Source organism: Ursus maritimus, unplaced genomic scaffold (genome assembly GCF_017311325.1).
Source record: "Ursus maritimus isolate PB19 unplaced genomic scaffold, ASM1731132v1 scaffold_2, whole genome shotgun sequence".
Taxonomy (NCBI): Eukaryota; Metazoa; Chordata; class Mammalia; order Carnivora; family Ursidae; genus Ursus; species Ursus maritimus.
In genome coordinates, this window is record NW_024424452.1 from 72,503,376 (window position 1) to 72,529,549 (window position 26,174).

The window sequence follows — 26,174 nt, forward strand, 5'->3', positions numbered from 1 at the left end:
GGGACCCAGAGGGTGACAGAGCTAGGAGGAGTGCCCCTAGATGGCGCTAAAGAGGAGCCAGCTGTGACCGCACCCACATGGCCATCCTGCACCATCACCTTCTCCACACCCATGGGATGGAGCCGGGCCTCCCTGCCTCCTCCCCCGCCCAGCTCTTGGCTCCCTGAGGCCTCAGTTCCCTTTGGGTAACCTCCCCTCCTTGTTGCCCTCTGGATGCATCTGAATCTGGTTTCACCTGCCCCAAGATGGCCCAGGTGGCACCCACACCGGCGTCTTGGAAGGCCTGGGCAGACTGCCGTGCGCACAACTCTGGCCATCTACCAACAAGCCTGGAGGGACAAGCCGGCCTGGCGTGAATGCCAGGGCAGGCTCTGTAGCCCCTTTCCTGATGTGTGCAAGGAGAACAAAATGGAACATTGAAGGGCTGCTGTAGAGGGAACCACTGTGTGTGCTGGTGAACAGTAGGCATTCGGGAAGCAGTGACTACTACCGGCTCCGCCCAGAAAGGTGATCAAGGGGGTGACTTGCTGTGAGATCGCGTGTCTGCAGGGGCTGGCATGTGCTATTTCGGCCTCCTTGTCTCTCGGCTGGGGCTGTTCCACGGCATCTTCGCTGGACCCAAATCAGTACTCTCGGGGCATTCTGGAACGCAGCCTGTGGTCCGTCAGGGAGCAGGAGACGGCTCGAGCGGGCCGTGCTTCCAGGGCCAGGACGCGATATGACAATGGATACTTGGTTAGGAAGCAACACAGAAAGCCTCCCGTTACTGGTTACCTGGCCCCAACCACTTCCAGGCCACGTGCCCAACAAGCTCAAGCAGAAGCCCTCATGGCCTCCCAACCCTGTTTGAAATGCCTCACCTTTTCTTGGCAGGCCAATTTAGCTTTCGATCCAGCGGCCCTGCTCCCTGGGGCCTCGCCCAAGAGTCCTGGGCTTAAGGCCGTGGTGTCGCCATTCCAGAGCCCACCTTCCACCCCCAGCAGCCCTGGCGTGCGCTCTCAGGCCGGGGAGCCAGAGGAGGCACCGGTTAGCTTTGACCAGCCGCCAGAAGGGAGCCATCTGCCCTGTTACAACAAGGTAATGTCTGGGTCCAACGCCCTGTGGTGGGTCTGCAGAAACGCAGGCACTGGACGGTCCTGAAGTATCCCTGCCGTGAAGTTGTCCTGGGGAAAGGAGCACACATCTGAGCTGTCGTCAGAGTTCGTTTTCAACAGAAAGGAAACTTCTCTTTCTGCTAGTGATGGGAGGAGGGGGGGCTGAGATCGCCCCTCCCCCTAGCCCACCTCTCTGATCCGCTCTCCCAGAGCTGTGCCACTCACCTGTAAGGCTTGCCTGGGGGATAGAGTGCTCTGTCCTTTGTGGAGAGGGGGCTGAGAATTCACAGGTAGTTGTGTCAAAAACCGAAAAGAAAATCTGAAGGCCTGGTCGGTGATTCACACAGAGGGTGGGCAGCGTCATTAGGACTCCAAAAAGCACTGCTCTGGCTTGATGTAAATACTTCTAAGTGCCCCAGGATGGGCTGAAATTATTCTTACTGCAGCTTGCCCCATTTAAAGAGTATCCAAACGGTTCCCTTTGCGAAAAGAGGTACGTAGGGCCTATTTCTGTAGCTGCTGCCCTGATACCTGAGTGTGCTTTCTTTCGTCAGACCCTCGGCCCTACTACACGTTAAGAATAGACAGTCCAGCACTGTCCATGCAGGTGCCCAGCAACTCTGGGCCAGAGCCGGGCAAGGGCCAACATAAAGGCATCTGATGCCAGGGAATGGCAAATGGATAGAACTTTAAAGTAATGGACGGAAAGATTGGGGTCTTCTGGGCCAGTGCAGAAAATCTATGGGGGAAAAGGTTAAATGTGTAGAAACAGGTAGGATCCAGGGAACCATACTGGTGCTAAGTTTTGAGCCTCCTGAGATCCTCCAGCTCAGGGTAAAGGAGAGATCCATGACAGCAAAGAGGAACCCAGGGGACAGCCTCCTCTCTTCACGCGATGCTCACTAGGGAGGCGGGGCCGGGAGGGAGGCGGGGCCGGGAGGAGGCGGGGCCGGGAGGGAGGCGGGGCCGGGAGGGAGGCGGGGCCGGGAGGGAGGGGCTGCCGCCTGGTTGTAACGGGGTCGGGGGTGGAGGGGAGTGCTTCAGCCTTTTGAGAGCAGCAGGGTGTAGGCAAGATTATTCCTGAACCCTGCTGACTGTGAGCGCAGGGCCAGGCCTTGATAGTCTGCAGGGCTGGCCACACCATGGTCTCAAGAAAGAGCCTGGGAAGCCCTTATAAGCCAAGTATTGACTCCCAAATTTCTGAGAAGGAACTAGGATTGACAAACACCAAAATGTAAGCCAATGGAAAAATAAGATTTACAAAAATAAGATTTAAGGCTTAGGAAATGAGATTTCCTCTACATATAGAATTTTAAAGGACACACTACTTGAGCACAGTAGGGCATCCAAATTAACATTTGCGTTGCACTTCTGGCAAAGTCCAGTGGGCCTAGATGAGGCCTGAGTGACCTGAGATTCACGCACTTCCCAGACAGGAGATGATTCTCTGGCAGCTCTGCTGGTTGCCGCGAAGGCATGGCTTCTGCTCACGGTGGACGGGAGCCCAGGAAAGCGAAGGAGTGTACTTGTGCAGCTTTCCCGGGATTACCCAGCTCTGCAGAGGGCTGGGGGGGCAGGCTGGGGAAGGGCACGAAGCCGGTCACCGGCTGTCCAGCTCCGTCCGCACGAGGTCCCTGAGCAAGGCTAGGCCACCTGCAGGCCCCTAACCCTCTTGTCTGTTGGGTTCATCTTTGTCAAAGTATAATTTCCTCAATGTTAAAACATGACTCTTATATAAAATAGAGATAGATTTTATTCAGTTTGTCAATTTGAGGAAACCTGTAATATGGTAGAGCTCATTCAAAGAACATTCGGACAGGTGGTTATTCATAGGCAAGTGAAAAAACAAATGTTAGAATTAAGTGGCTAAATTAGACACCAAACTGATTAATGTTTTACAGGACAATGAAAGTATAGGTAGGTTATCATTTTTAGTGGATGGAAAGCATTTGCTTCTTCAGGTTACCCCGTGACTTCAGAGCCCTGGAGACATAGCACACGGGGGTCCATTCTCCTGGAAAATCAAATGACCCTTAGAGGCTGGCCGATGAAGCAGTGCTTTAGACTGCGTGGAAAGACAGGCAGTCCCCCCCTTGGCCTTTTTCACAGGTGGTGGATAATCTCTCTTAACGCATTCTTCCAGGTGCGGACGAGGGGCTCGATAAAAAGGCGCCCTCCCTCCAGGCGATTCCGAAGGTCTCAGTCGGACTGTGCGGACCTGGGAGATTTCAGGGCCCCCGAGTCATCCCAGGAGAATGGTGCCAAGGAAGAGAATGGGGATGAGGTGTTCCCATCTAAGAGCAAGGCCCTGGGTTCCCCTCCGCCCAGCGAGGGGCAGGTAGGGGAGGAAGTGGGGAGGCAGCTGGGGTCCCAGGAGAAGCCTCCTCTGAGGAGGACGTCCAGCAGAACGGAGAAGCAGGAGGAGAAGGGCAGGGCCGTGGAGGAAGCCCAGCATCCCCAGAAGGCCGCGGGGGGCTCTGAAGAGGAGGCCAGCCCGCTTCCAGCTACAGAGGAGGCTGTGCAACCAGCCCAAGCCTCCAACCCAGAGGCAGCGAACGGAGGCAGGAGCCCCACAGAAGAAAAAGCAGCCAGAGAACAGACAGAGAAGTCTGAGGAGGTGAAGGAGGAGAGGGCAGGAAATGAAGAGGATGAGCCCGGACAAAGGAGCCAAGACATAAAGGGCCCGGTGGAGGGAGCTGTGGGGGAGGCCCCAGCAGGCCCCCCTGAAGGGGTGGAGGGCCCCCACATCCCGGAGCAGGGGAAAGGCGAGGAAAAGGACGAGGAAGGGGCCGTTCTGGAGCCAGGCCACAACCCCAGCGATGAGGTAAGTGGCCGGCACGTTCACCTGAGGAGGCCGGAGCGTGCCTGCTGATGCTCCCTCACAGGCCAGCTCGAGTGTGCAGAAACCAAGGCCCTGGGTTGGGACAGGCTGTCGTAGACAGTGAGGGGACAGAGACACAAGAAAGGGAAGCACGGCCTGTACTCTGTCCGCCTTCCTGCCCCCTCGGAGTTCTGGGGTGCTCGGGGTACATGGAGACCAGGCACGGCTCAGAGACTGAGACCCACACACAGCTGCTGAAGGCCCAGGAGGCAGGGCTCTGGGCTCGGCTCACTGCTGGGGGTTCAGACATGAAGGGGGGTGCACCTTGCCATCAGCTCAGGCTAGCACGGAGACCAGCAGCTCCTTAGGGCACGCTGAAGGAGGCGGGGCGCGGCCGTGGGCAGGGTTTCTCTGGGGGAAGCCCAGAGCACAAGCGAGGGAGAAAGTGTGTGTGGGGGGGGAGAAGTTGGAGAAGCTTCAGGGTGAAGATGGCATTCGAGTGGGGCCAGGTGAGGAGGAGGCTTTGTGTTGGACACCAAGTGCACAGAGGAGGGGGTACCTCCAGTCCCTGCCCACCCCCCACTCCCTGGCCCTTCAGCAGCACCCCCCCATTCCCAGGAAGCCCCTCTTGAACTCACCTACCTGTGTTCAGAAGCAGAATCAGCCTCGCTGAGAGGAGCTCAGTGTCCTACCCTCCACCCCCAAACCTGACAGTCTCATCAACAAAGTCACCCTTCACTCAGGTGGCCATTAGCTTCCTACTCCATCAGCCTCTCATCTGGCTTCCTGCTTCTTCATTTGTCACCTCTCTACTTCATTTCTGCATAGCAACCAAAGAGGTGTGTGTCTGTGTGTGTGTCTGTCTGTCTGTGTCTGTGTGTGTGTTTAGATCGCTACTCATTGCTAAAGTTACTCACCTCTTACGTTAGCTTTCTAGGGCTGCCATGACAAATTACCACAGACATGGTGGCTTAAAACCATAGAAATGGGTTTTCTCACAATTCTGGGGGTCAGAACTCCAAAATCAAGGTGTTGGCAGGGTTAGTTCTCTCTGGAGGTTCTGAGGGAAAATCTGTCCCATGCCTGTCCCCTAACTTCTCGTGGCTGCTGGCAACCCTTGGAATCCTTCCTTGCCTCTTCCAGCTCCTGTGGGCAATCCTTGGCATTCCCTGAGTTGTAGACATGGCCTCTGTCTTCACAAGGTCTTCCCCTGGCTCTGTGTGTCTCAAAACTCCCCTCCTTTCTCTCATGAGGACACCAGTCATTGGAGGTAGGACCCACCCTAAATCCAGAATCGTCTCCTCTTGAGATCTTTAATTACACCTGCAAAGATCCCAGTTCCAAATAAGGTCACATTCACAAGTACTGGGGCTAAGGATTGGACATATCTTTTGGGGGTATGCAACCCCGTGTGCCTCCCCACCCTCTGTCCCACAGCTTCCCGGTGCACTCAAAATAAATTCCAGACCCTTCTCGAGGCCCGGAATGAGGGGCTGCTGCCCAGTTGTCCCTGACCCTTCCGCTCACTGTGCTTTAGCCACGCCAATGATTATTTTATTCTTCAAATATACCAAGAGCACTCCCTGCTCAGAGATCTGTCCTGCTGTCCCCCACTGGGGATACTTCTCCTGACCCTCCCATGGCCACTTCTTACCCATCGTTCGGATGCCCCTTGGGCCTGTCTTGACCACTCGGTTACTGTCTTGTACTATTCTGCCCTGCCATCATGGTGCACATCACTCCTTGACATGCTCTTCTTTATTTTCTTATCATCTCTCTACTCTTTTTCCCTCACTGCATCCCCAGCACCTACCACCGAACCTGGAACACTGTAGTTCTTAAGAAATAGATTTGTTGAGTGAATGAATTTTTAAAAGAAGAGAGACCATTGCTTCATCCAAAGGAAATCATCTCTAATGGTACAACTAGAGTTATAACAAGGGTTGATGTGTTTGGGGGAGGGGGGACTCACCAGGGGCCCTCACATTCTTCCCACTCAAACTAAACTGGGGAGAAGAATGTGTGAGTCCCAAAGACTCTTGAGGTATGGGTGAGACTCCTCTGGTTGGGCTGTTAGGCAAAGATGCTTCATATTTCTTCAACACCATCCATTCCAAATGAGTGATGTGATCCCATCAGCCTGGAGATCTTCACCAGATGTCCAGAAGGCAAACACATACCTCAAATCCTCACTTCTTTTTGAGGATGGAGCCATGGAGTCCACGGAGTCACCTGCCAGTGGCTGCTACACCGTAGTTTCAAGCTAGGGGGTGCCTGTCCTGCCAGGAGAACTTCCCATCTCACTGGCAGCATCTTCTAGTCCTGAGGCGTTAAGGAGTCACCTCGGTGGAAAAGCTTCTGGAAGGTCTCAGGTAGAGAAGGTCTCCTGCTAGAAACTGGAGAAGCTTTGGAACAGGCTCCCCTGAAACCTCTCAAGCCAATTCTATATTTCCAGTCTGGCAGAGCCCTGGTGAGCAGGCAAGATGCCCACACCCTCACCAGTGCTCTTCTTCCAAACGAAAAACCCAGGGAGGCAAAGTGTAGCTCCCCCCACCATCTCTCCACACTTTCCCTCTCCTTCTTCATCACTGAGACACAAAATTTTAACACCCTTAGCCCCAACTTCTGGTTTTAGAGAGGAAGGAACTGAGGCTCCAGACGGGGACATGAGTTGTCCAAGGTCACAGAACTCAGCGTTGACACAGTGGAGGCCAGCTGAAGTCATCAGAATCAGCGACACCACTCGGCACCACTGCACGTTTGCAACATGAATCCGATCTGGGAGGGGCGTGGCCTCCCGTCCATCCGCTCTAGTCCCTGTCCAGCTCGGTCAAGGTCAAGATTGGAACCAAGATGCCTCAGGCAGTGGTGCAAAAGGATTCACCGGTGACACGACTGTGAAGTGGGCCCTTGGGTCCGGGCTTCCCTGGACACCCAATGCCTGTCCCAGGCCTTCTGCGGGTCTGGTAGAGGCAGCACACGCCGCTGAGCGGACAGCTTCGCAGCCCCCCATCCAATCCCCACCTTGTTCTGTGATTGGTAAAAATACATTGATCTGAGAAACTACTTTGAGCTGCACTCAACATTTACCAAACACCAGCTGCCCCTGGCACTCTGGGACTTACTGGGGCTTCCAAGAGGAAAAGGGACAGAGGCATAAACAAATGACAAATAGTGACAAATAAAACAAACAGATGAATAAAAAACACAAGTAACGACAAGGCAGTAGAAGAAATGTGATTCTGCCCAGGACCTGTAATGCTGTGTGAAGCACAAAGGATGGGGAGGTCCCTTCTTCAAGAGACAGCAGGGAAAGGCTTCTGACGAGGTCCCAGGTATCAGCCATGTGAACCCGTAGCCTCTGTCTGGTGGGCCCCCCGCCAGCCTCCCTCCCTCCCTGGCCTCTTCAAGAAGAGCCGCTGCATTCTGACCTTGGCCGTCTCCTCCGGCCCCCACTCCCACGCTCCCGCCGTCATGTTTTGTGAATGATTCCCAAGGATGCACTTCGCCATCAGCACTGGACCACTCCTGACGTCTTAGCACCAGCCTGGCCCTGTCCCAACCACATACCAACCGACCTCTGCGCTTGGATGCCCGCCAGTCCCTCATTCTCAAAACCAAACTCGTCCTGCTTGCTCTGTTTCTTCACTTGTGTTCAACGGAAACCCCACATTCCTTTGTTACTCTTACCCATTTCTGCTAATGAGGTGCTCACATTTCTTCTACCTCCCTGCCTAATCAGCCCCCAGGTCTTAGGGGGTTTTCCGGGGAGGGCCTTTGGCTTTCCCTTCTGCTGTCTCCACTGCTGTGACCCCTTCCTTATCTCTACAATCACGACTCACTCCTCATGGAATTCCTGGTCTCCAGACCCACCCTGTACCTTAACACCAAATTCATCTTCCTGAAAAAGGCATCTCGGTGTCTACTCTCTTACACGAAACCCTTTGATACCACTCACTAGAAAATCGAGTTTACCCTCCTCCCCATGCTGAACTTCCTGCCAACCTTTCCCTCTCCCCCATCATGCAGCCCATGCCTCCAGCCAGCCTCCGGCACCCACCATTCCACAAGAGCCAACACATCCTCCCACCCGTCCTGCCGCCTCCTCCACCAGAAACGCCTGCCCCTCCCCAGCTGGGATTGCCCCCGAGGCTGCCTGGAAATGGTCCCACTGTATCTCTGTGCTCCGTAGGCCTTCCCCGACTGCCCCGATGAGGAACACCGCAGTGACTCACCCCTTCCTCACACTCAGCACGGTGCGTTCAGATGGCCCAGAGCATCTGCCCCCTGATAATGTGGAGACATTCGTGAATGTCTCCGTTTCCCAGCCAGAGAATTCATGGTGGCAAGGCCTGGGGCAGCCCCAGCCCGGAAGGAGCTAAGAGTCATTCTTCCGGTTGAATGTTGAATAAATAGCTATTTTCCTGTCCATTTACTAAAGGATCCACCTTCTATTTTTGATTCTTTGTGTTCTTTTTCCGCTTTTATGCCACCGAAGCTTCTTGAGCAGTATAATAGGAAGATGAAATTGAGTGGGAATGAATTAATAGGTAAGAGGCTAGGGCAGGGAGGGCTTGGGAAGCCAGGCGTCAGGAAATAGGCAGTGTCACCTAACAGTTGAGGACTCAAGCTCTGGTCCCTGGCTTTAAATCCTGACTTCATTACTTCCTGGCTGTGTGATCTAGGGGAAGTCATTTGACCTTTCTGTGCCTTAATTGCCCCACCTGCAGAACAGAGCAGTACAGAATAGAAGTACTGAACTCGTATTGCTTTTTTGAGAAATAAAGGAGCTGATGCTTGTAGAAACCTCCGTCAAGCGCACAGCATTATTGGTAGTGTTACCATTCTTGCTGGATCCAGCATCCCCAAGGAGATCTGCTGAGTGTGAGGACTTCCCCCATTCTCTTCCTAACTCATCCTTTCCTCCTGTGTTCACAGGACAACACCCCTGTCCAGGACACTAAAATGTGAAGAAGAGCTCATTGTGGTTAGTGATGAGGCTGCTGGAGACATCTCTTTCGAAGGAGCAGCCACAAGAGTAGCAGCAAATGAAGCCGTGGCCAATGCAGAATCCGTGGAGGGTCTGGAGGCAGCCCGAAGACATGGATTGCGTTGTTTCCTGCCCCCACGCCGAACGTTCCCTCGCAGACAAAGATCAGTCAGCAGGCAGCAGCCTTTCATCAGTTTGAGTTTGTGTCACTTGATGGACTTGGTTTAAAAAAAAAAAACAAAAAACTTATTTAAAACAATTTACTATGGTGACAGCTCCCAGGGATACTGGTCAACCTGTGGGGCCCGGATCCTGCCCACACCCACCTGTCTCTGCAGCTGACCTCGGAACTGGATTCTGATTTAGCTTCTCAGATTTTGTTTTGTGTAAAGCAATAGCCTTTTTAATGTTCTGGAGTTTTTATGGTTCTCAGATGTAAGTAAAAACTAATTTCAGGTGGCTAGAAACAAAAGAAAATGGTGTTGCCGAAAATAGGAATCCCGTAAGTTACAGAAGACCTTAAATTGTATCAGGACCCTGAGACAACCTCTCGGCTTTGCCCAAATTTGAACTAGGCCAACCAATTTTTAAAAACATTGGCCTGGAAGAGATACTTATTGCAACATTTACAAATATGTATCTGTTCCAGCAGTAGGAGCTTTTCCTGTCTAGGAGTTTCCCAGTATGTGGTACACTGGGAGGTGACGGGCTCAGCCCACCCTCTTCCCAGGGGAGGAGGAGGTGAAGACAGGGAGCAACTCTGGAGAAGCCGACGCAAGGTGTCACGGCTCTGCACGCTGCCTTTCCTCATCCTGAAAGCAGGGCAAGGATCCCTAAACAAGGCCTGCCCTCTGCTGTAATCCTGGGAGGATGAAATTTGCACTTCCAGAAGCAGATCCTTGAGCGTGGAGGTGCTTGGGTGTGGCGTTTTAGAAAGGTACATAACCAAAACATCCTTTCTAGCTTCCCTGGGAAGCTGCTCTTGAATCAAAGCCCAGGCTCTCTCTCCAGACTCAGGAGGAGTGGGTTGCGTTTCCAGTCTGTTCTCAGTCAGTAGCTCTGGCTTTAATGTTCTGCGTGGAAAGTGCAAGGGGCTTTGCAAGGAACAGGGACCTGACTACCTATTCCTCGACTAATTTCCTCTCCCCTCTTGATGCAAAGATGTTAATCCTAACAAATGTTTAATCTTTAGGGCTGCATCTTATCCAGAGTTGAGTATTTCCGGTCTCATTGTGCTGATGTGGCAGGTGTTTCCCTGGAGGTCTGTTAGACCACTTCCTACCCTGACTTCAGAAAATCGTCTCCCAGACAAAAAAAGGCCTTATGTCACTGCTGGTACCTCAACGTTCTCATCCCATTACAGTTTCCCTAACTCCGGGATGGTGTTCATACTTGGGATATATATTTTTTCAAAACTTTTTAAATACATGCATCTTCTAAATCTTGTAACTTAGTGAGCCCGGTATTATAAGTTTTATGTTTGAGCAGAATTTTGGAGATGTGTGTGTTTCAGGTATTTTGAGGTCTATATAATCCATCTCTATCCATCCCTCCACCCATCCGTCCATCTATATCTATCCTCCATTTATCTATCTGTCTATCCATCTGTCTATCAACAGAGATGTGCACCCCCCTAAACAATACATGATTTTAGTTACATGTGTCTTTGGGTGGTTTACACACACACATCCGGTCCAGAGTTTAGTGAATGTGTGCATGATTGTGAGTGTGTGTGACCAAAAAAGGGACATCTGCCACCATCCTTTACTTGAAAAAGGAATGGACCAGAAGGCATGAGATGTAGATGTGAAGATGGAACTACCCTTTGTCTAGAGGCAGGACAGCCTACAGCAGTCGATGGGGAAGGAGCCGTGCAGAATGGCAGGAACGTGATGCCAGAGGAGCAGGCGTGATGGGGTCCGAGTACCTTTCGATCTGCCCAGTTCCCTGGTAGTCACATTACTGGATCTATCTTGTGAGAAATTGGAGGCCCTCTTCCCAGGAGTGGTGGTGAGGGATGCGGGCTCTTAGCAGGGAATTCACGAAGGGCCCGACCTGTTCTGGCTTCTGCTCTAGTCCTGCTGTTGATCACCCCCCCTTCTCAAAGCACCGGCGACTACGTTACGTGTTGCATTTGCAACTCGGGGATTTTAAAATTGGGGATCAAAGAAATCCATTTGTGTCTCGGTTAGCACAAAGTCATCACCAGGCCAGAAAGACTTGGTTGCATTCAGGCTTCCCTAATAGACTTGAAGGAAAACACTGATTTCTTCACAGCGACAAGGCTCAAGCGAGGAGTCAGAGTCATTCCTCCTTCACCTCTGTTTTCCGGCTTGAATTTCCTGTTACCCTGTTTCAGCTGCATGTGGAACCAGGTAGCCAGATGACCACAGGAAGCCCAGGGGCCTCAGAACTCCACTGTCCTCACCAAGTTCCTCCCGGACAAAGCTCAGTTTGCCAGTCAACTAGACACTCAAAACACAAAGGGATAAATTAGTGGACAGGCAACCAGTTCATCATCTTCTTTTGATTAGATACTCTTGGGAGTGTCGCAGTTTAACACAGTCGAATGAATGAGGACCTTCAGTTGCTAATGAAAGAAACTCAACTCAAACTGGCTGATGAAAACCTGGAAACTATCTATCTATGAATCAGTCTCCCTCTCTCTCTTTTTCTCTGTCCCTCCCTATATACCAAATAATATAAATTCAAATTCATGCGTAGACCTACATACAGTATGCAAGCAATATCAGAAAACTGTTTTTGTTCTTGGTCTCTGCTTTCCTCTGTGCTGGCCATATTCCCAGGCAGGCTCCTCACAGCCTGCAAACCCAACGGAAAGAGCTTATTCTTTTCCAATAACACTGGGAAAAAATCCTGCCAAGGTTTTCTATAAACCCTGTGTGGATCACCTGTTCATCCCTGAACCAGACTTTACGACCAAGTTGCTGCGGAGATCAGACGGCCAGGCTTGGGTCGCGTGAGCTCTGGAGCTAAGGGCTGGGTAAGACAATCCCATGCAATCTGCAAGGACTGTGGATGGGAACAACGGGTGTTAAATGGGGTGCTTTTACCAAAGGAAATTATGCTGGGTAGGCAAAAACAACACCACCAAACTACTATTCCATTGTTCATAGAAACATTAAATTTTGACCCCTCGACGAGTCCTCGTCAACCTTGTGCTCTGTGGACTACATGAAAATAGTGTGAACAGAATGCTGCTATATGATGTATGACCAGGTGGCTTCTGAAGATACCGAGAGCACCGAGCAAAATACAAGTACTACTTAAAATGGAATTCGTTTTCATTAAGCCACTGAGTATCAGTCTCAGGATTTCGTGTGACAACATATGGCTGGTCCAGAGCTAACCTGGGGCTCCATGAGGGTACAGTTGATGTCCGTATTGTTCTTCAGTACGCACAGTGCCCCACGCAGTATAGGTGCTCAGTAAATAGTTGTTATGGGGCGCCTGGGTGGCTTTGTTGGTTAAGCGTCTGCCTTCGGCTCAGGTCATGATCCCAGGGTCCTGGGATCGAACCCCGCATTGGGGATCCCTGTTCAGCAGGGACTTTGCTTCTCCCCCTGCTTCCCCCTCATGCTCTTTCTCAAATAAATAAATAAAATATTTTTAAAAAATAGTTGTTAAGTAATGAATGAATGAATGATTGAAGTAATGAATGAATGATTTCAGGGCTGGAATAGATTATTTCCAATATCGATCGCTGCCCAACACCTCCCTCCTCTGATACCAGAGGCCTGAAATGTCATAATTAACAACTGATTCCATTGGCTTCAGTCTTCTTTCCAATCAAAATGCCTATCCTAAGGGAAGTAATATTTTACACCTTGGGTCGAGTTGGTTCTTAAAATCCTTCCCAGAGGGGTTGAAAAAGAAGAGCAAAGTTTAGAAAAGTCTAGGGGCAGGAGACCCAGTTTTCTGACTTCCCAATCTTGCTTGGGGCAGCCCAACCTCCCACTCAGCCCAGCCATGACCTGACCAGAGTGGCTATGGTTGCTGAGAAGACTTTTATTCCAGCTCTGCCCTCAAATCCCAGGGGAGCTGTGGGAATTCCGGAGAGGCTCCACTGTGGTCAAGTGGGGCAGGAACCCATGCTTCTCTGAGACTCCACAGAGGAGAAGGAGGAGACGAGAATGTGTATGCTCTATGCTTCTCGGTGAAAAGGGAGCCATGAGGGTCAATCCATTTACCTCAAAAACCAAAGCATAAAGACTTCTTGCTCCTTCTAATCCTGGCAAGTTGTGGGCTTCTCTGTGGGAGCTGTAACACGCTGGGCCTGGCCTTGCCAGGGAGATGCTAGGAGGAAAACAGGATGCAGAGGGAAGGGGTCCAAATGAGCAAGGGCCCCCCCTGGTTACCCTGTAAGTAACGACTCTGGCCCTTCATGGTGTCGTTTTACATAAAAATCTGAGAAAATTACTTGAATTGAGGCAAAGCTGTACCGTCCGGTATCACACTTCTCAACTGCTTCTTTTTAAAAAGAACGCGCGGACTGCAATGTCCTTTAACCAGCATTCAGAAACAGGACTCTAGAATGACTATACATGGTTGGTACTCAAAAAAATAGTAGGCGCTCCAACGCTAGTCTCTACTGTCGGACCGTCTAAGGAACCCATGGGTGCTGGATGGTGCCAGGCACTTCCCCATCATAGGTGCGCCCGGCCCCTCAGGAGTGACCGTAACAACCTTACTGACGATCTCCGGAAGCAGCTGGGCTGAAAAAGCAGAAGGGCCTGCTTCGTGTTGCCTCTGATTCTGTGTCTCTTTTCTTCTACAAAGCACAAAGAAACCCAGAGTTCTTAGGGTGTGACTTAAAGATGTTAATTGTCCTTATTTTTTCTTATTATAAAAGCAATACATCTTTATTTTAGAAAAATTGCGGGGCAAAAGAAAAATAATTAAGGAAAAAAATATTTATAATTCCACTACCTAGAAATAGCTAGTATTAAGATTTTATGGATTTTTTCCAGTTTTTTAATCTGCGAAATATATTTTTGTTTTAATTCTTGCTTGTTACAAAACGAAGCTCTCGCTACATGTAATTGTGCCTCTTTCTTTTTTGTAACATAATATCATGAGCATGTCTTCATAAACAATCACACTTCTGATCATGAAAAATACACACTTTTGTGTATGTTTTGGCTTCTCTGCAGCCAATAACATCCAGAACAAGACCAAGTCTGCATAAAACAGAGGGACAATAAGGTCCCCTGGTGGAAATGGTATTCTAGGAGAAAGTGGTTCTTTTCACACTCTTCGGCCTTAGATTTCTATCCCCTTAGGACCTCAGGCACTCTCAAAACTTCTATCAAATGAAAACTTTTGAATGAAAAAATAAAGGGCTGAGGCAGCTCCAAAGATTCATTTCTGATGATTCAGGGGCTGCAAAATTCAGAGGAAGGCACAAGATAGACCTCAGAAAAAGAATCATCAAGGGAAACCACATAGAAATGTTTTTAGTAAAAAGTAGCTGAAGCTATTATAGGATATTGGACTGGAGTCTGGAAAAAGACACACGTTTTCTATCAGATTCAAGTTTCTGTTTGGATCAGGGCATGGCTTGTGGTGGTGAAGCAAATCTTCCAGTTATGACAACTGCGGTGGCCTGAAAGTGAGTTAGTGTCTAACCTCACCGGCAGCAGATAAGGCTCCGCACACAGTCCTGAGGCCAGTCCTGTGTGCAAAGTCAGCACGAAGGGTCCTCTGAATGGCCGACCCATGTGATTAAATTGTATTCTCACTTCCAAAGACTAACCATGTCAGGTTAACAAAGTCTGCACCACTTACGTCTAGACTGGGTCTGAATTCAGTAGCACGCAAACATTAGTTATAAATAGGAACCAGGACGCCTGGGTGGCTTGGTCGGTTAAGCAGCTCAGGTCATGATCAGGGTTCTGGGATCCATCCCCCCCCCCCCCCCCCCCCCGCATCGGGCTCCTCCTTGCTTAGCGGGGAGCCTGCCTATCCCTCTGCCTGCCTTTCCCTCTGCTTGTGGCCTGTCTCTCCAAATACAATCTTTAAAGTAAATAAAATAAAATAGGAACTAAAGTGATTGTTAAAGCCATTCACAGTTTCAAGGCATCAACCCTAACATAATCCCAGATTTATTCTAATCATCTCCTAATGGACCTACTCTAATTTCATCATCTTCCTCTCATGCCTCTGACCCCAAGTTGAAATTATCTTCAGTCGTACTGTTAACATTACCACCATTCTCAAAAGCATTGATGCCACCAGATCTCTTTAATAAAATTAAAATTTTAAAGCATGGGTTTTAAAGTTTTCCAAGAATCACTGTTCCTCTTCTTCCAGGCCAGTTTCCATCTTACTTGCTAACCAGCCGAGCTAAGCTCATTGGCACAGAATTGCGTCAACAGCCATAAAAGTTGTCAAAGTGGGCATCTCCTTTGACCATATTAACCTCAGGAAATCACCTAAAACACGAAAAAAAGTATACACACAGCTAGGTCAGTCAAGCAATATTTACATCAGTGAAATGTTGGACACCACTTATGTGGCTTACAGAAAAATAAGAATATCTGGCCCTGTTGTCTTGACGGAACACGATGAAGTCATTACTGACAACTTACGGGATAAGAAAGCAGGCGTGGGAAATTCAACAACAGCCTGGAGAGTGGACACTGGCAGAGATAGGCGAGGCCTCCAGCCCTGTCATGTCGCCTGGCACCACAGGGAGTGGAGGCCGTGGGCTTTGGCCCAGGTAGGGCAGAGTGAGCCCACGGTCTCTAGGAGAGGGCAAAGCAGACTGATTGCTCAGGACTCTGCTGAGAGCTCCCCCTGCCCCACGCCACCCCTGAACCCACCGCATCCCGAACCTCTCCTCAAACTACAAAAGGCTGAGTCCAAAGCAATATTTAGCTCTGAAACCTTGGCTCAGTAGGAGGCAGAAAGGTGGTCTCAGACAAGGAGAGGATGTCGTTAAAAGTTTTACATGCAATCAAAGCAAATAGAGGGCTTGAACAGGCTGCCCCTCAGCCACGTCCTCCTACTCCAGGGAGCAGCGGGACTCTGGGATCTCGACGGGGCCACATCTGGCTTTTTAGCTTTTGCTCTTTGATTTGGGGGGGGTTTCACTTGTATTCACCCCCAACCCTCCTGCCAAGGGCGTGAGCTCCAGTCCTGACCCTCCGTCCCTGAGAGACACCCCAGGTGCCCGCTGGCCCAGGGGGCAGGGGGCAGGGGGCAGGGGAGAGCAGAGAGGCTGGTGCAAGCGGGGAGCTCCCAAAAGGTGAGGGGGCAAAACACCACCGGACCCTCGGAGGGCTGTCCGACAGCTACAGAGCAACAGCTTCCACCGACCCGGACTGAAAGGAAGCTTGGGGTCCGGAAGCGGTAGCTAGAGCCAGGACCTGCGCAGCCCCAGGGCAGTCGCGGCGGGGCTGCGGCAGGCGTCGCGTGTGCCACTGAGGAGGGCGGAGGCTGGGGGCGGGGCGCGGGCGCGCCACCACCGCGGGGCCCCTCCCACCGGCTGCACGGGGCGTACACACCCGGGGTCCTCCCTGCTCCGGGAGCCGCGGGGACCCCCGTCGCCCCCGCCCCACTCGCCGCCCCTTCCGAGGCCTTCCTCGCCCACCGCTGCAAGCGAGCTACCTGACGTCCCAGGCCTGCGCTCCCTCTGCAAAGGGAGGCCGGGAGCACGTGGAGCAGGACGTGAGGAATATCCAAGGAGCTCCGTACCTGCAAAGCCCTCAAAAGGGCGGACGATCCCATTATGAATGCTGGGAAAGTTCGCTCGTAACCCTCCTCTGAGGTTTCTTCCCCGCCTGCTCCGCCCGCCTTCAGCCGCGGCTCGCGTCGGAGGCCACGGGGCCGCCCGCGCCCAGCGAGCCCTGGCGGAGGCGGGCACCCAGCGGCGCCCTCCCAGCCCCGGCTCCCGCGCCCGCTGCCACCGCTGGGTGCAGCGTGGGCCCGGGCGCAGGGTGGTCCGACCGGCCGGGCTCCGCAAAATGCGCGGCGAGAGGGGCTCCGGGGCCCACGCCTGGATGGGTGCATGATCCAGGCAGTGGGAAAAAGGTCGCCGGCCAGGTTAGACGGGAAGTGCGACAAGAGGCGGAGCGAGACTGAAAGGAGGCGCCGGGAGTCGTCTTGCCGAGAGTGGCTCGTTGGTCTAGGGGTATGATTCTCGCTTCGGGTGCGAGAGGTCCCGGGTTCAAATCCCGGACGAGCCCAGGCTTTTCTTTCTCTGTACACTTTAAATTTAAAATGTGTTTTTTCGTCCTCACACAAGCCGTTTAGAGGCTTATAGGAAACCAACTACTATGGTCCCTTGAGCTTGACTGTTGATTCCCCCAATGTTGCGAAGCAAGAAATCGAATGGGACCAATTGGTACCCTACGGCCACTGTGCGTCGGAGAGCAGGGCGTGAGAACCGCTGTACACTTAAAGCACACGCGCTGGGAAAAAAGAGGCGCTCGTGCGGAGTCCTGACCTCCTATGACACCCCCGCACGCGGGCAGGGAGCCGGCCACTAGCGGTCCGGGACAAGGGGCGCGCGATCCTCCTGCGGACGCCCAGCACCCGGCCTGCGGCTGGACGTGGAAGTGGTGGGGGGAGGTGTCAAAACCGCACCTGCGGGCAACTGAGAACGGAACTCTGTGTCCCTTGCGCACGCGCGCGACTCCGGAACTAGCAGGGGTGGGGACAGCGTTTTCAGAGTATCGCAGTGTTCGCAAACTTTCTACGTTTTTACGTTGCCTTTTTATAGTATTTGGGTGTAAAGTTCAAAAAGTTTTTTGTTTTGCAGCTACATATGTTTATTACGTGTTCTAAAATTAATTCATTCAGAAGTTTTTAGTAATCAAGGGGAAAAAAAGGAGGGCTCGTCCGGGATTTGAACCCGGGACCTCTCGCACCCTAAGCGAGAATCATACCCCTAGACCAACGAGCCGACGTGGTTTCTTTTTCCCTGCGATGCTAAAGGATGGTACACTACTTAGTCCGGCGCCCCCAAGTGGTTATTTTTATATTGTGTTTATATCCACTTTTTTTGTTTTATATGTTTTCCGTTTTCTTTCTTTTTTACTTATTAAGAATCACAGAAGAAAACAACGGTCTCATTACCACTGTAATATAATTACCTCTTATTTCAAAAGCCACAATTCTGTTTATATTCGTGGCTAATAAATTACAGGGTACCTGTGGCAATGTCCGGGTGGCAGGAAAATTCCAGACTCTCTCCCTTACTGAGTCCTGGACGTTGCGCTTTCCAATAATTGTAAAACTGTCGGTTTCTTGTCGATATTTTTTATCCTAGTGCTCAAGATGCCACCTTTCCAGCCTTGTGAATTCCCATCTCTGTGTTTTTACTCAAACTGTTCTCTTCAGCTGGAAGATCTCTTTCCTCTTGGATAAATCCCAAACTCTAACCTCCCCAGAGAAAGATCCTTTGACATATTAAAATCAACTATATGTGATACATAAAAGCAGTCTTTTCTCCTCTAGTCATAATTTATTGGAGGACAAGACACCAATAACTAATACTGAGCTCTGTGTAACTGGCAACCAAATGTATAATTACTATGATTGGTGTCCAATTGTCCCAATATCTTTACGGGATGGCTTGTTTACTATATTTTAAGTTCTTAAATACTTAGTATTTAAGCTTATGCTAACAAAGCTGGTGTTCAGTGACTGCAATTAGTTTCAATTTCCTTAACAATACAAATTTTGGTACTTGGACAGTTAGTAAGTGTGAACTGTCAACAGATAACTAACCAGGTGGGCAACAACACGTCGAAGGGTGTCTCTCCGAAATAGACCTATTCACTTACTTTGTTTCCTATCAGTGTATTCATCCATCTGATTGCTCATTCAGTCAACAAACATAAGAAGCACTATCTACCAGACACTGAATAGTCAACTTTCTTCCTGTGGTTTGACACTAGCAAATTATAGCTCTGGAGCTCTAACATTCCCCACCCTTCTTTGTTTTATTTGAAACTGTCCTGACATGAGTCTTGAGTTCTTCTTAGGGCTCAAGGCAACGAGAATAAGAATACCCTTTAAAATGTTAATTAGTGCTAGGTGCCAGCTCACTTTATTCCTCAAAACCTAACCGGAAAAAAATGTGCCCTAGACACTTAAGAAGTTTATATTTCTCCTGAGCATGAGGAAACTAAAAAATACAACTTGTAAGGTAAAATATTGTAAGCGCTTCAGATTTCTGAGAACCTGAGCTTCTAAGGTTACTAAGAGGTCTCTATGCTCTCCTTTCCCACTTGAATTTACTATCGTTATTATCATTTTCAGGGTTTTTTTCCTTACTCCTACTTCCCTCTAGCGATTAGAAAAATAGTTGTGTATTACTCCTCAGCCTCCATTAGAGTATCTCATTCGCCTCTCACAACAGTGTAGGAAGACGCACGGTAACAAAATTCAGGATATCAATTGCCTCACTCACGGTGAGAAACACCTCTATCCTGGTGAAGGAACGCCTGTGACCCCCTCCAGGGCACATCCTTCCCTTGTAGTACACAGATCCTTACTGTGTTGACAAGGGGACAGAGGATCTTCAGCCACAGCGAATGAAGAAGCCTGGTGGCATCTAATTTTACTGACGACATCTCTCTAAGGACCCCCGTTATTCTTATTCTCCCAATCTGGTGCCCAGAAACACCAGAGACACTGGAACTCCAATTTTTCAGATTTTCAATATTTGCTAGCAACGATGCAAATCTTCTCCTGAATTAAGCCATTCCATCAATAGAGATATTAATGAAATTGATTTAGCTTCGGGCGAATCTTTTTCACGCTGGCCTGGGATTCATTTTTGACTCTGTCCGATCTTTATTCATTAATGGTCACATTCTCAATATTCCAGGAACCTCGTGCAATCGCTATGCACAGATCACAGTGTCCCGATTCCTGTGGCAACGGATCTTAAAAGGCAAGGAGGGAAGGAATGCCAGTGAGAGTACAGGAGACGGGAAGGATCCTGGCACAGTCACAAAGATCTGTTTGAAATTTTGGTGCCTGTCCCCCGCTTCCTACTTTATCCCGTTAATTCCAGATCTGGAAAATTCTGCTCTTATATATTTCCAGCAGTAGATGACTTTTTCTTATTATCGATTCTGGGGGAAATTCTCCCCAAGGAGCCCCTTCTTTTCAGAGGCAGCCGTTGTCCATTAAAAGGACCCTTCTGACCTGATCGGAAGTCTTCAGTTGATTCTGATTGTGTTGTGTGGACTGTATGAGCTGGAAAAGGGGAGTTTCCAGGAGGAAATGTGCAGAGAAGGAAGTGAGGATCTCGGGCTCACAGTAATGACTGGAATCCAAGGGGGTTTTTTGGCTTGTTTGTTTTCCCGTTTACTCTCTACAGCAGGGTCAGAAACTACAACCTTGCATGATGGTTTTTTTCTTTGTAACTTCTCGAGGTTAATTTAATAAACATTCATTCATCTCTTCATCCAACAAAAATGTATGAGCATCTGCTGTGTGCGAGCCGCTGAGTATATTTGTGAACAAAACAGAAACAGTCCCTGCCCGGGGCAGGGGGGGAAGCATACATTCTAGTGAGAGGAGACAGACCATAAATATAATGAAGAAATAAATTGAATAAGGAAGGCTTGCGATTTGAACAGGGCAGTGACGATGGGCCTCTTTGAGATGATAACAGGAGAGCAAAGGTTGGAAGGAGAGGAAGTTGTGCGTCATCATGTACGTGTCTGGAGGAACTAACCAGCTAGAGGGAACAGCCAGTGCAAACACCGGGAGACATGCGCGTACCTGAAATGCTCCAGAAACAACAGTGAGGACAGTGTGGCTAAGAGGAGAGGGCACGTGTGAGGATAACAGGAGATGAGCATTACTACGCGCCAGGCTCTGTCTTAGGACCCGGAAAAACAGAAAACTGTGTGGCAAGTCCCTCGTGTAACCTCCAGGGGGATCATTTCATATGGGAGACAGACAAGTAAGTGGATAACAGCAAGCAAGCGCTGATACGATAATAGTAACCTTTATCGAGAACTTATTACCTCATACATTACTCTCAACGGAGTTTGCAAAGACCTTAAGACCCAAGTCCCATTTTAGGTTTTATTTTATTTATTCTTTATTTTTTTTAAAGATTGTATTTATTTATTTGACAGAGAGAGAGAGACAGCCAGTGAGAGAGGGAACACAAGCAGGGAGAGTGGGAGAGGAAGCAGCAGGCTCCCAGCAGAGGAGCCCGATGTGGGGCTCCACCCCAGGACCCTGGGATCACACCCTGAGCCAAAGGCAGATGCTTAACGACTGAGCCACCCAGGTGCCCCCCATTTTAGGTTTTAAAATCATGAGAAATCTGAATGAGTACAGAGCTGTATCGGGTGACAGTGGTCAAGTCTATACAGGGTAGTGTAGGGAGATACTAGAGACTTCGGGAAACCTGTTTAGAGGAATTCACCCTCAAGTTACTTTCCGAAAGATGGGCAGATAAATGTTAACCATCAAGGGGCAGAGGGAGGCCTAAGACCTGAGGCAGCCGTGGGAGCAGAGCCCTGCAGGCACCAGCGGGACTGTGCTGGAACCGAAGGCAGGTGTGGGTGGCATGGCTGGAGTGTGGGGTGAAGGGGCCCAGGCAGGGACTCACAGAAGCAGTCTGCAGGGGTATGCATGCCGGTCAAAGGGTTTGGAAGTCATGCTAAGAGCAATAAGGAGCCAATGAAAGGCTCTAAAAAGGGAATAAATGGGAAATTCATTCTGTTCACTCTCTGTGGAAGTTGTGGAAATATCCCTGGAAAGTCCAGCCCCCTGCAAAACACCTCAGAGTCCAGGTGTCCTTGTCTGTTCTCTCTGGACAAGTCTTCCTCCCTGCAGGGGTGCACACAGGCCATGTGGGACTGGAGAAGATTGCAAGTGACGTAGGGGGAGAAGCTGGCTGGGGATTTGAAGCTAGGGAAGAAAGGGGGGCTGGTGTGTCCAGTCTGGGAGTGGCCCCATTTGAGTGTCATCCAGGAGTCCCTTGCGAGGCCTGACACCAACTAGCGCTCAGAGAGACCAAGCCCTCTGGCCCTTCCAAGGGAATGATGTCGCGAAGTCATTTTTTCCTTTAAATCACGTACTCGAAGGGTCGGACATTCTAGTGACTTGAGACTGATGGTCTGATGTTGCTTGTGGAGCACCTTGCTGCCACCACGTGCTCAAGTTCCACGTAGCCCTTCTGTGGTTTCCCTGACATCTAACTGCCTTCTGGTTGCCCGTGGGGTGTCGGCAGCATTTTAAGCTATGCGAAGGCCCAACTTGTCAGTCGTCCTCCCAGACCAGGTTCTTTGCATTGGCTTTCAGTTTTGGTCAACTGGTAGCATTATTCTCCGCTCAGGCTAGAAACTGGAGGTCACATCTGTCTTTCTGGATTCTTTTCTCCCTCCCTCTCTCTCTCTTTTTTAAAGATTTTATCTATTTATTTGAGAGAGAGAGAGCACACATGAGCATGAGCAGGGGGAGGAGGGAGAGGGAGAAGCAGACTCCCTGCTGAGCTCCATCCCAGGACCCTGGGCTCATGACTGAGCCAAAGGTAGACACTTAACCAACTGAGCCACCCAGGCACCTTGGATTCTCTTCTCTTGATTAGACTTCCCATCCAATTGATACCCAGTCCTGTCGCTTTCTCACTGAAATGCTTCTCCATGCCTTGTCTTGCTCTCCACCCCCTTCTGCCTGGGTGGCTCAGTCATTAGGCATCTGCTTTTGGCTCAGGTCATAATCCCAGGGTCCTGCAATCAAGCCCTGCATTGGGCTCCCTGCTCAGCAGGAAGCCTGCTTCTCCCTCTCCCACTCCCCCTGCTTGTGTTCCCTCTCTTGCTCTTTCTCTGTCAAATAAATAAATAAAATCTTAGAAAAAATAAATAAATAAAGTCCACCTCAAATGCGACATTCTTGGTGCATCTTCCGCACACACCTCTTGGGACAGTGGTTCCCAGAAGAGGAAGGTATGTGTGTGGAGGTATATCACTGTCAGAGAAGCCTGTGACATTACATGTGTCCCCGAGAACCAACGTCCCCATTGGCCTTGGGTTTCTCCGTCCCTTCAAGCATTTAAAAAATTTCAGTACCAGCTTGTCAACACTGGAGAGCTCTGTGCTTCTTGAGAGTAAAGTCTAGCTGTTCTATGTCTGCAGCACATAGTAGTTTCTCACTTAACGCATTTGTAGCCTCTCCAACCTGTGACATTCCAGACATGCTTCATAAGGATCTTGCTGGGAAAAATAGGGCAGAATGGTTGTCACACTTTTGTCGTTTTCTCTCACTACTGCTAATTATTATGAGTTTGCTTACAAGGCTCATAGGCTAAAACAGCAAAAATATCAATTTGTTTAAAACTGACTTTAGACAAAACCCTGAAATGAGAGGTTACATTTGGGTTTGTCACCATACTCTTCCCCTACTCTTGTCCTAATGGTGCACATTTTGTTCCTTCACTCTGCTGGCCACCCACCTGGATTCTTCCTTTTCTTCATTCTCTCTCATCTTGTCATGCTCCCGTCCCTCCTTCTGGTGTGCCTTTCGTAGGGAATTCTCGTAAGGACCCTTTCAAACACTTCTCAGCATTTATTGGGTGACCAGGGAGTGGCAGACACTGTTCCGGGCCAGGGGAACCAGGCTGAGCAGAGTCAGCCAAGGCACTCCAGCCTTAGGAACGTCCCCATCCCAAGTTTTATTGACAAATCCAGGGACATTTTGCGTGCAAAAGCACATTCATTTGTGTTCCAGGTAGTAGGAAAGAGTTCCCAGTTTCCAGCCTTTCTTAAGCCTCCGAAGAGGCCTCCGAAGAGGAGATTCGGGCAAGATGGAGACTTCTTTTTAAGCGAGCTGATTTCTCAAGTTGCAGCACATAAATTACCTAGCCGAGGCGCAGGACAGGCCTTGCAAAGGGCAAGGCGAGAGATGTGTTCCATGTGGCCGACTGCATCATCCCATCGTCCCCCTCATTTTTTTTTTTTTTCTTTGTAAATGGAGTGCCGCTTTTTCCTTTAGGTGAGGCCCAAAGAAACCTAGCAGGGCTGACCCCGAGGCGAGCGCAGAGCCGACCCCGAGGCGAGCACAGACCCGGCAAAGCCCCGCGGCCAGGACAGACTGAGAAGAGATCTGCGGGGCTGGACCTCCGAGAGGCCAGAGGCGACGGCGGCAGGCGGTCGGCAGGCGGTCGGCAGGCGGGACCCGGGCGGACACCCAGACAGGCGGAGGGCCGGGCGGCGGGAGCCCAGCACCTCCCGAGACCCCGGCCTCCAGCGCTGGGAGTAGGAGCCTGGGTGGGACCGATGGGGGGGGGCAGGGGGAGGGCCCTCGGGACGAGAGGGGGTGATGGACAGTCAGTGCCCTCCAATAGCGTCCTCCCGAGGACGCGGGGCAGGCCAATGAGCGGCCCACGGGGGCCGGCGCGGGGCGGGGTTTGCGACGGGGGCCAGGAGCGGGGAGCGCGGCGTGGAGGTGCCAGCGGGCGCGGGTGCGGGCGCGGGCGGCGACGAGGCCGAAGCCCTTGCCGCGAGCCGAGCGGAGCGCTGTGGGGACGGGGCCCGGGCGCGGCGGCGGCGGCGGTGGCGGCGGGAGAACGATGGCAGCGTCCGCGGGAGCCGCGGCAGTGCTTGCAGCCGCAGCCCGCAGGCGCTGGCTGTGGTCGGTGCTGGCGGCGGCGCTCGGGCTGTGTGAGTGATGCCGGGGCCGGGGCGGCGGGGGCCTCCCGGGGCCGGCGCCTGTCCCTCGCGGCGGCCGCGGGCCCTGCGCGCCGGGCGCCGAGCTGGGGAGGGGGCGCGGCCTGTGCGTTCCGGGGCCGGGGGAGCCGCGCGGCTGGGAAGCGCCGAGCCTGCCTGCTTCCCCGTCCCCGCGTGTGCGGGAGGAGGGGCGAGCTCCCCACCTTGCTCGCTCCTGGGGGGCTGCGGGGGCCGCGGGCGGGCGGGCGCGAGGGGTCGCGCGCCTTCCCCGGGTCGCCCCGGCCCGCCTGGGATTCTGCCGGGGTCCTGGCGTTCACCCCCTTTGGGAGGTGGAGGAAGGTTGCAGGGTTTTCCTTTGCAGGCCCTTTGTTGGTTTATTTCCTCGTTTTAGGTGGCGAATTGTTTTGTTTTACCTTGGAAGTTCCATTTCGAATGCTCTCCAATCCATTTTTTAAGCCTCCGTGATAGAGGATCCCTGGAGGCTCCTGGGTCTCTTCCCTAGTCCGCCGAACACCCACCGAGGGGACATTTACATTACTTCTGGCTTAGGAGGCAAACACTGGGAATACCACTGAAATGACCTGGCTTAAAAGAATTTGGTCAAAACCGTAATAACTCCAGGCAGAGTCACCACGGTTTGACAAACACAGGACATTAAAAAGCCCATTTTCCCTTTTTTCTTCTTTCTTTAAAATGACCTTTTTTTCTTGCCGAATTTCATGGGTCAACTTAAGGTAAACCTCAGGCTCGATTTATTGCATTGGATGAGTTGTTTTATGGACCTCTGAAGTGGTGTTGGTCATGGGACTTTTTTGTGTTGTTGTTCAAAGCAAAGGACTTGTTGCTGTCTCAGAACGTGGGTAAGTAATGGTTCTAAGGAAGGCCAGCTCCTAAGAAACCACGTCGACTTTTTCGTTTCTTTTGTTTCACAAAATGTCAGTTGCATCACAGTGTCTGAATACAAGTTTACTCAGTAATTTCTTTCATGGGAAAGTCCTTAATGTAATCTTTGGAACCAGGAAAACTATCATTTAACCAGTGATTCCAGGGGTGGTGACGTATGAAGGTAAAAGTCTCCTTAACCTCTGGAGGTTGACAGATTCTGTGTAAATGTCTTTTTTGAGGGGAAAAAAAGGTTAAAAGTGTGGGGGTTTTTTGTTGGCAATGGTGACAGTGTTTGTTTTAAGTAAACAAGTAGGAAATAGCCAAAAAATGAGGTTTATCAGAAATCTTGTGTGCTTCAGATAGAATAATCATGCAGGGGAGGTCAGACATTGCCACTGAGGACAAAGCAGTGGGGGCGATCTTAATTAGACCAAAGGTACTAAAAGCAGAACTGAAAAACTAAATATTAATGGATATTAATATGAAAAGATCATCAGAATAATAGCTACATACACCTTGGATGTGCCCACCTCTTCAGTAAGCAAAGATGAATGTTGGTATGTGAAAATGAGCCACTAATGTTCCTGCTTAATTTTGGAAAACTATCGAATGTTTCTTCTTGCCAAGTTGTCTTTTCCTGGTCATGGATAGTGTCCGTGGATAGCAGTCCACTTTTATAGAAAACCTTCCTGAATTTGATCCAGATACAGTTATTC

General features: G+C 50.7%; 3 protein-coding genes and 2 non-coding genes across 11 annotated transcripts in view; 3 read left to right on the plus strand and 2 right to left on the minus strand.

Moving 5' to 3' along the window:
- The window catches only part of RCSD1 (RCSD domain containing 1), a 65,860-nt gene extending 55,298 nt beyond the window's left edge, over positions 1 to 10,562 (plus strand). For 2 of the 3 annotated variants that reach the window (XM_040636165.1, XM_040636164.1), the window contains exons 5-8: positions 874 to 1,077; positions 3,238 to 3,918; positions 7,945 to 8,171; positions 8,854 to 10,562. In XM_040636165.1, coding sequence (XP_040492099.1) covers positions 874 to 1,077; positions 3,238 to 3,918; positions 7,945 to 8,130 — 1,071 coding nt within the window. In that variant the 3' untranslated portion in view covers positions 8,131 to 8,171; positions 8,854 to 10,562. The remainder of the gene's footprint in view (positions 1 to 873; positions 1,078 to 3,237; positions 3,919 to 7,944; positions 8,172 to 8,853) is intronic. The other variant, XM_008695622.2, reaches the window with a different exon arrangement.
- A 4,592-nt stretch (positions 10,563 to 15,154) lies between these two features.
- Positions 15,155 to 17,184, minus strand: LOC103667491 (collagen alpha-1(I) chain-like). 2 transcript variants are annotated; one of them, XM_040634593.1, is made up of 3 exons: positions 16,625 to 17,184; positions 15,517 to 15,672; positions 15,155 to 15,360 (listed from the first exon to the last, which is right to left on the minus strand). In XM_040634593.1, the coding sequence occupies exons 1-3, from the start codon at positions 16,937 to 16,939 to the stop codon at positions 15,349 to 15,351; spliced, it is 483 nt and encodes a 160-aa protein (XP_040490527.1). In that variant the 5' UTR covers positions 16,940 to 17,184; the 3' UTR covers positions 15,155 to 15,348. The 2 variants fall into 2 exon arrangements, 1 of the variants encoding a protein (XP_040490527.1); XR_005835877.1 differs by lacking the exon at positions 15,517 to 15,672 and having other exon boundaries at positions 16,625 to 17,029.
- On the plus strand, positions 17,044 to 17,115 carry TRNAP-CGG. Its single transcript has one exon. It is a non-coding gene; the product is annotated as a tRNA-Pro (tRNA).
- A 578-nt stretch (positions 17,185 to 17,762) lies between the features above and the next one.
- On the minus strand, positions 17,763 to 17,834 carry TRNAP-AGG. Its single transcript has one exon. It is a non-coding gene; the product is annotated as a tRNA-Pro (tRNA).
- Positions 17,835 to 24,408: 6,574 nt separating this feature from the next.
- The window catches only part of MPZL1 (myelin protein zero like 1), a 58,025-nt gene continuing 56,259 nt past the window's right edge, over positions 24,409 to 26,174 (plus strand). For 3 of the 4 annotated variants that reach the window (XR_005836351.1, XR_005836352.1, XR_005836353.1), the window contains exon 1: positions 24,409 to 24,567. Coding sequence is in view for 1 of the 4 variants with exons in the window: in XM_040636166.1 (XP_040492100.1) it covers positions 24,477 to 24,567 (91 nt within the window). In the remaining 3 variants the exon portion in view is untranslated. The remainder of the gene's footprint in view (positions 24,568 to 26,174) is intronic. The other variant, XM_040636166.1, reaches the window with a different exon arrangement.

Bases quoted from the DNA above. Each gene is read 5' to 3' on its own strand.
- LOC103667491 (XM_040634593.1), bottom strand. From the start codon at position 16,939: ATGCACCCATCCAGGCGTGGGCCCCGGAGCCCCTCTCGCCGCGCATTT. The intron at 15,673-16,624 runs GTACGGAGCTCC...GCCCTCTCCTAG, and splicing joins CCCTTTTGAGGGCTTTGCAG to AGACCGTGGGCTCACTCTGC.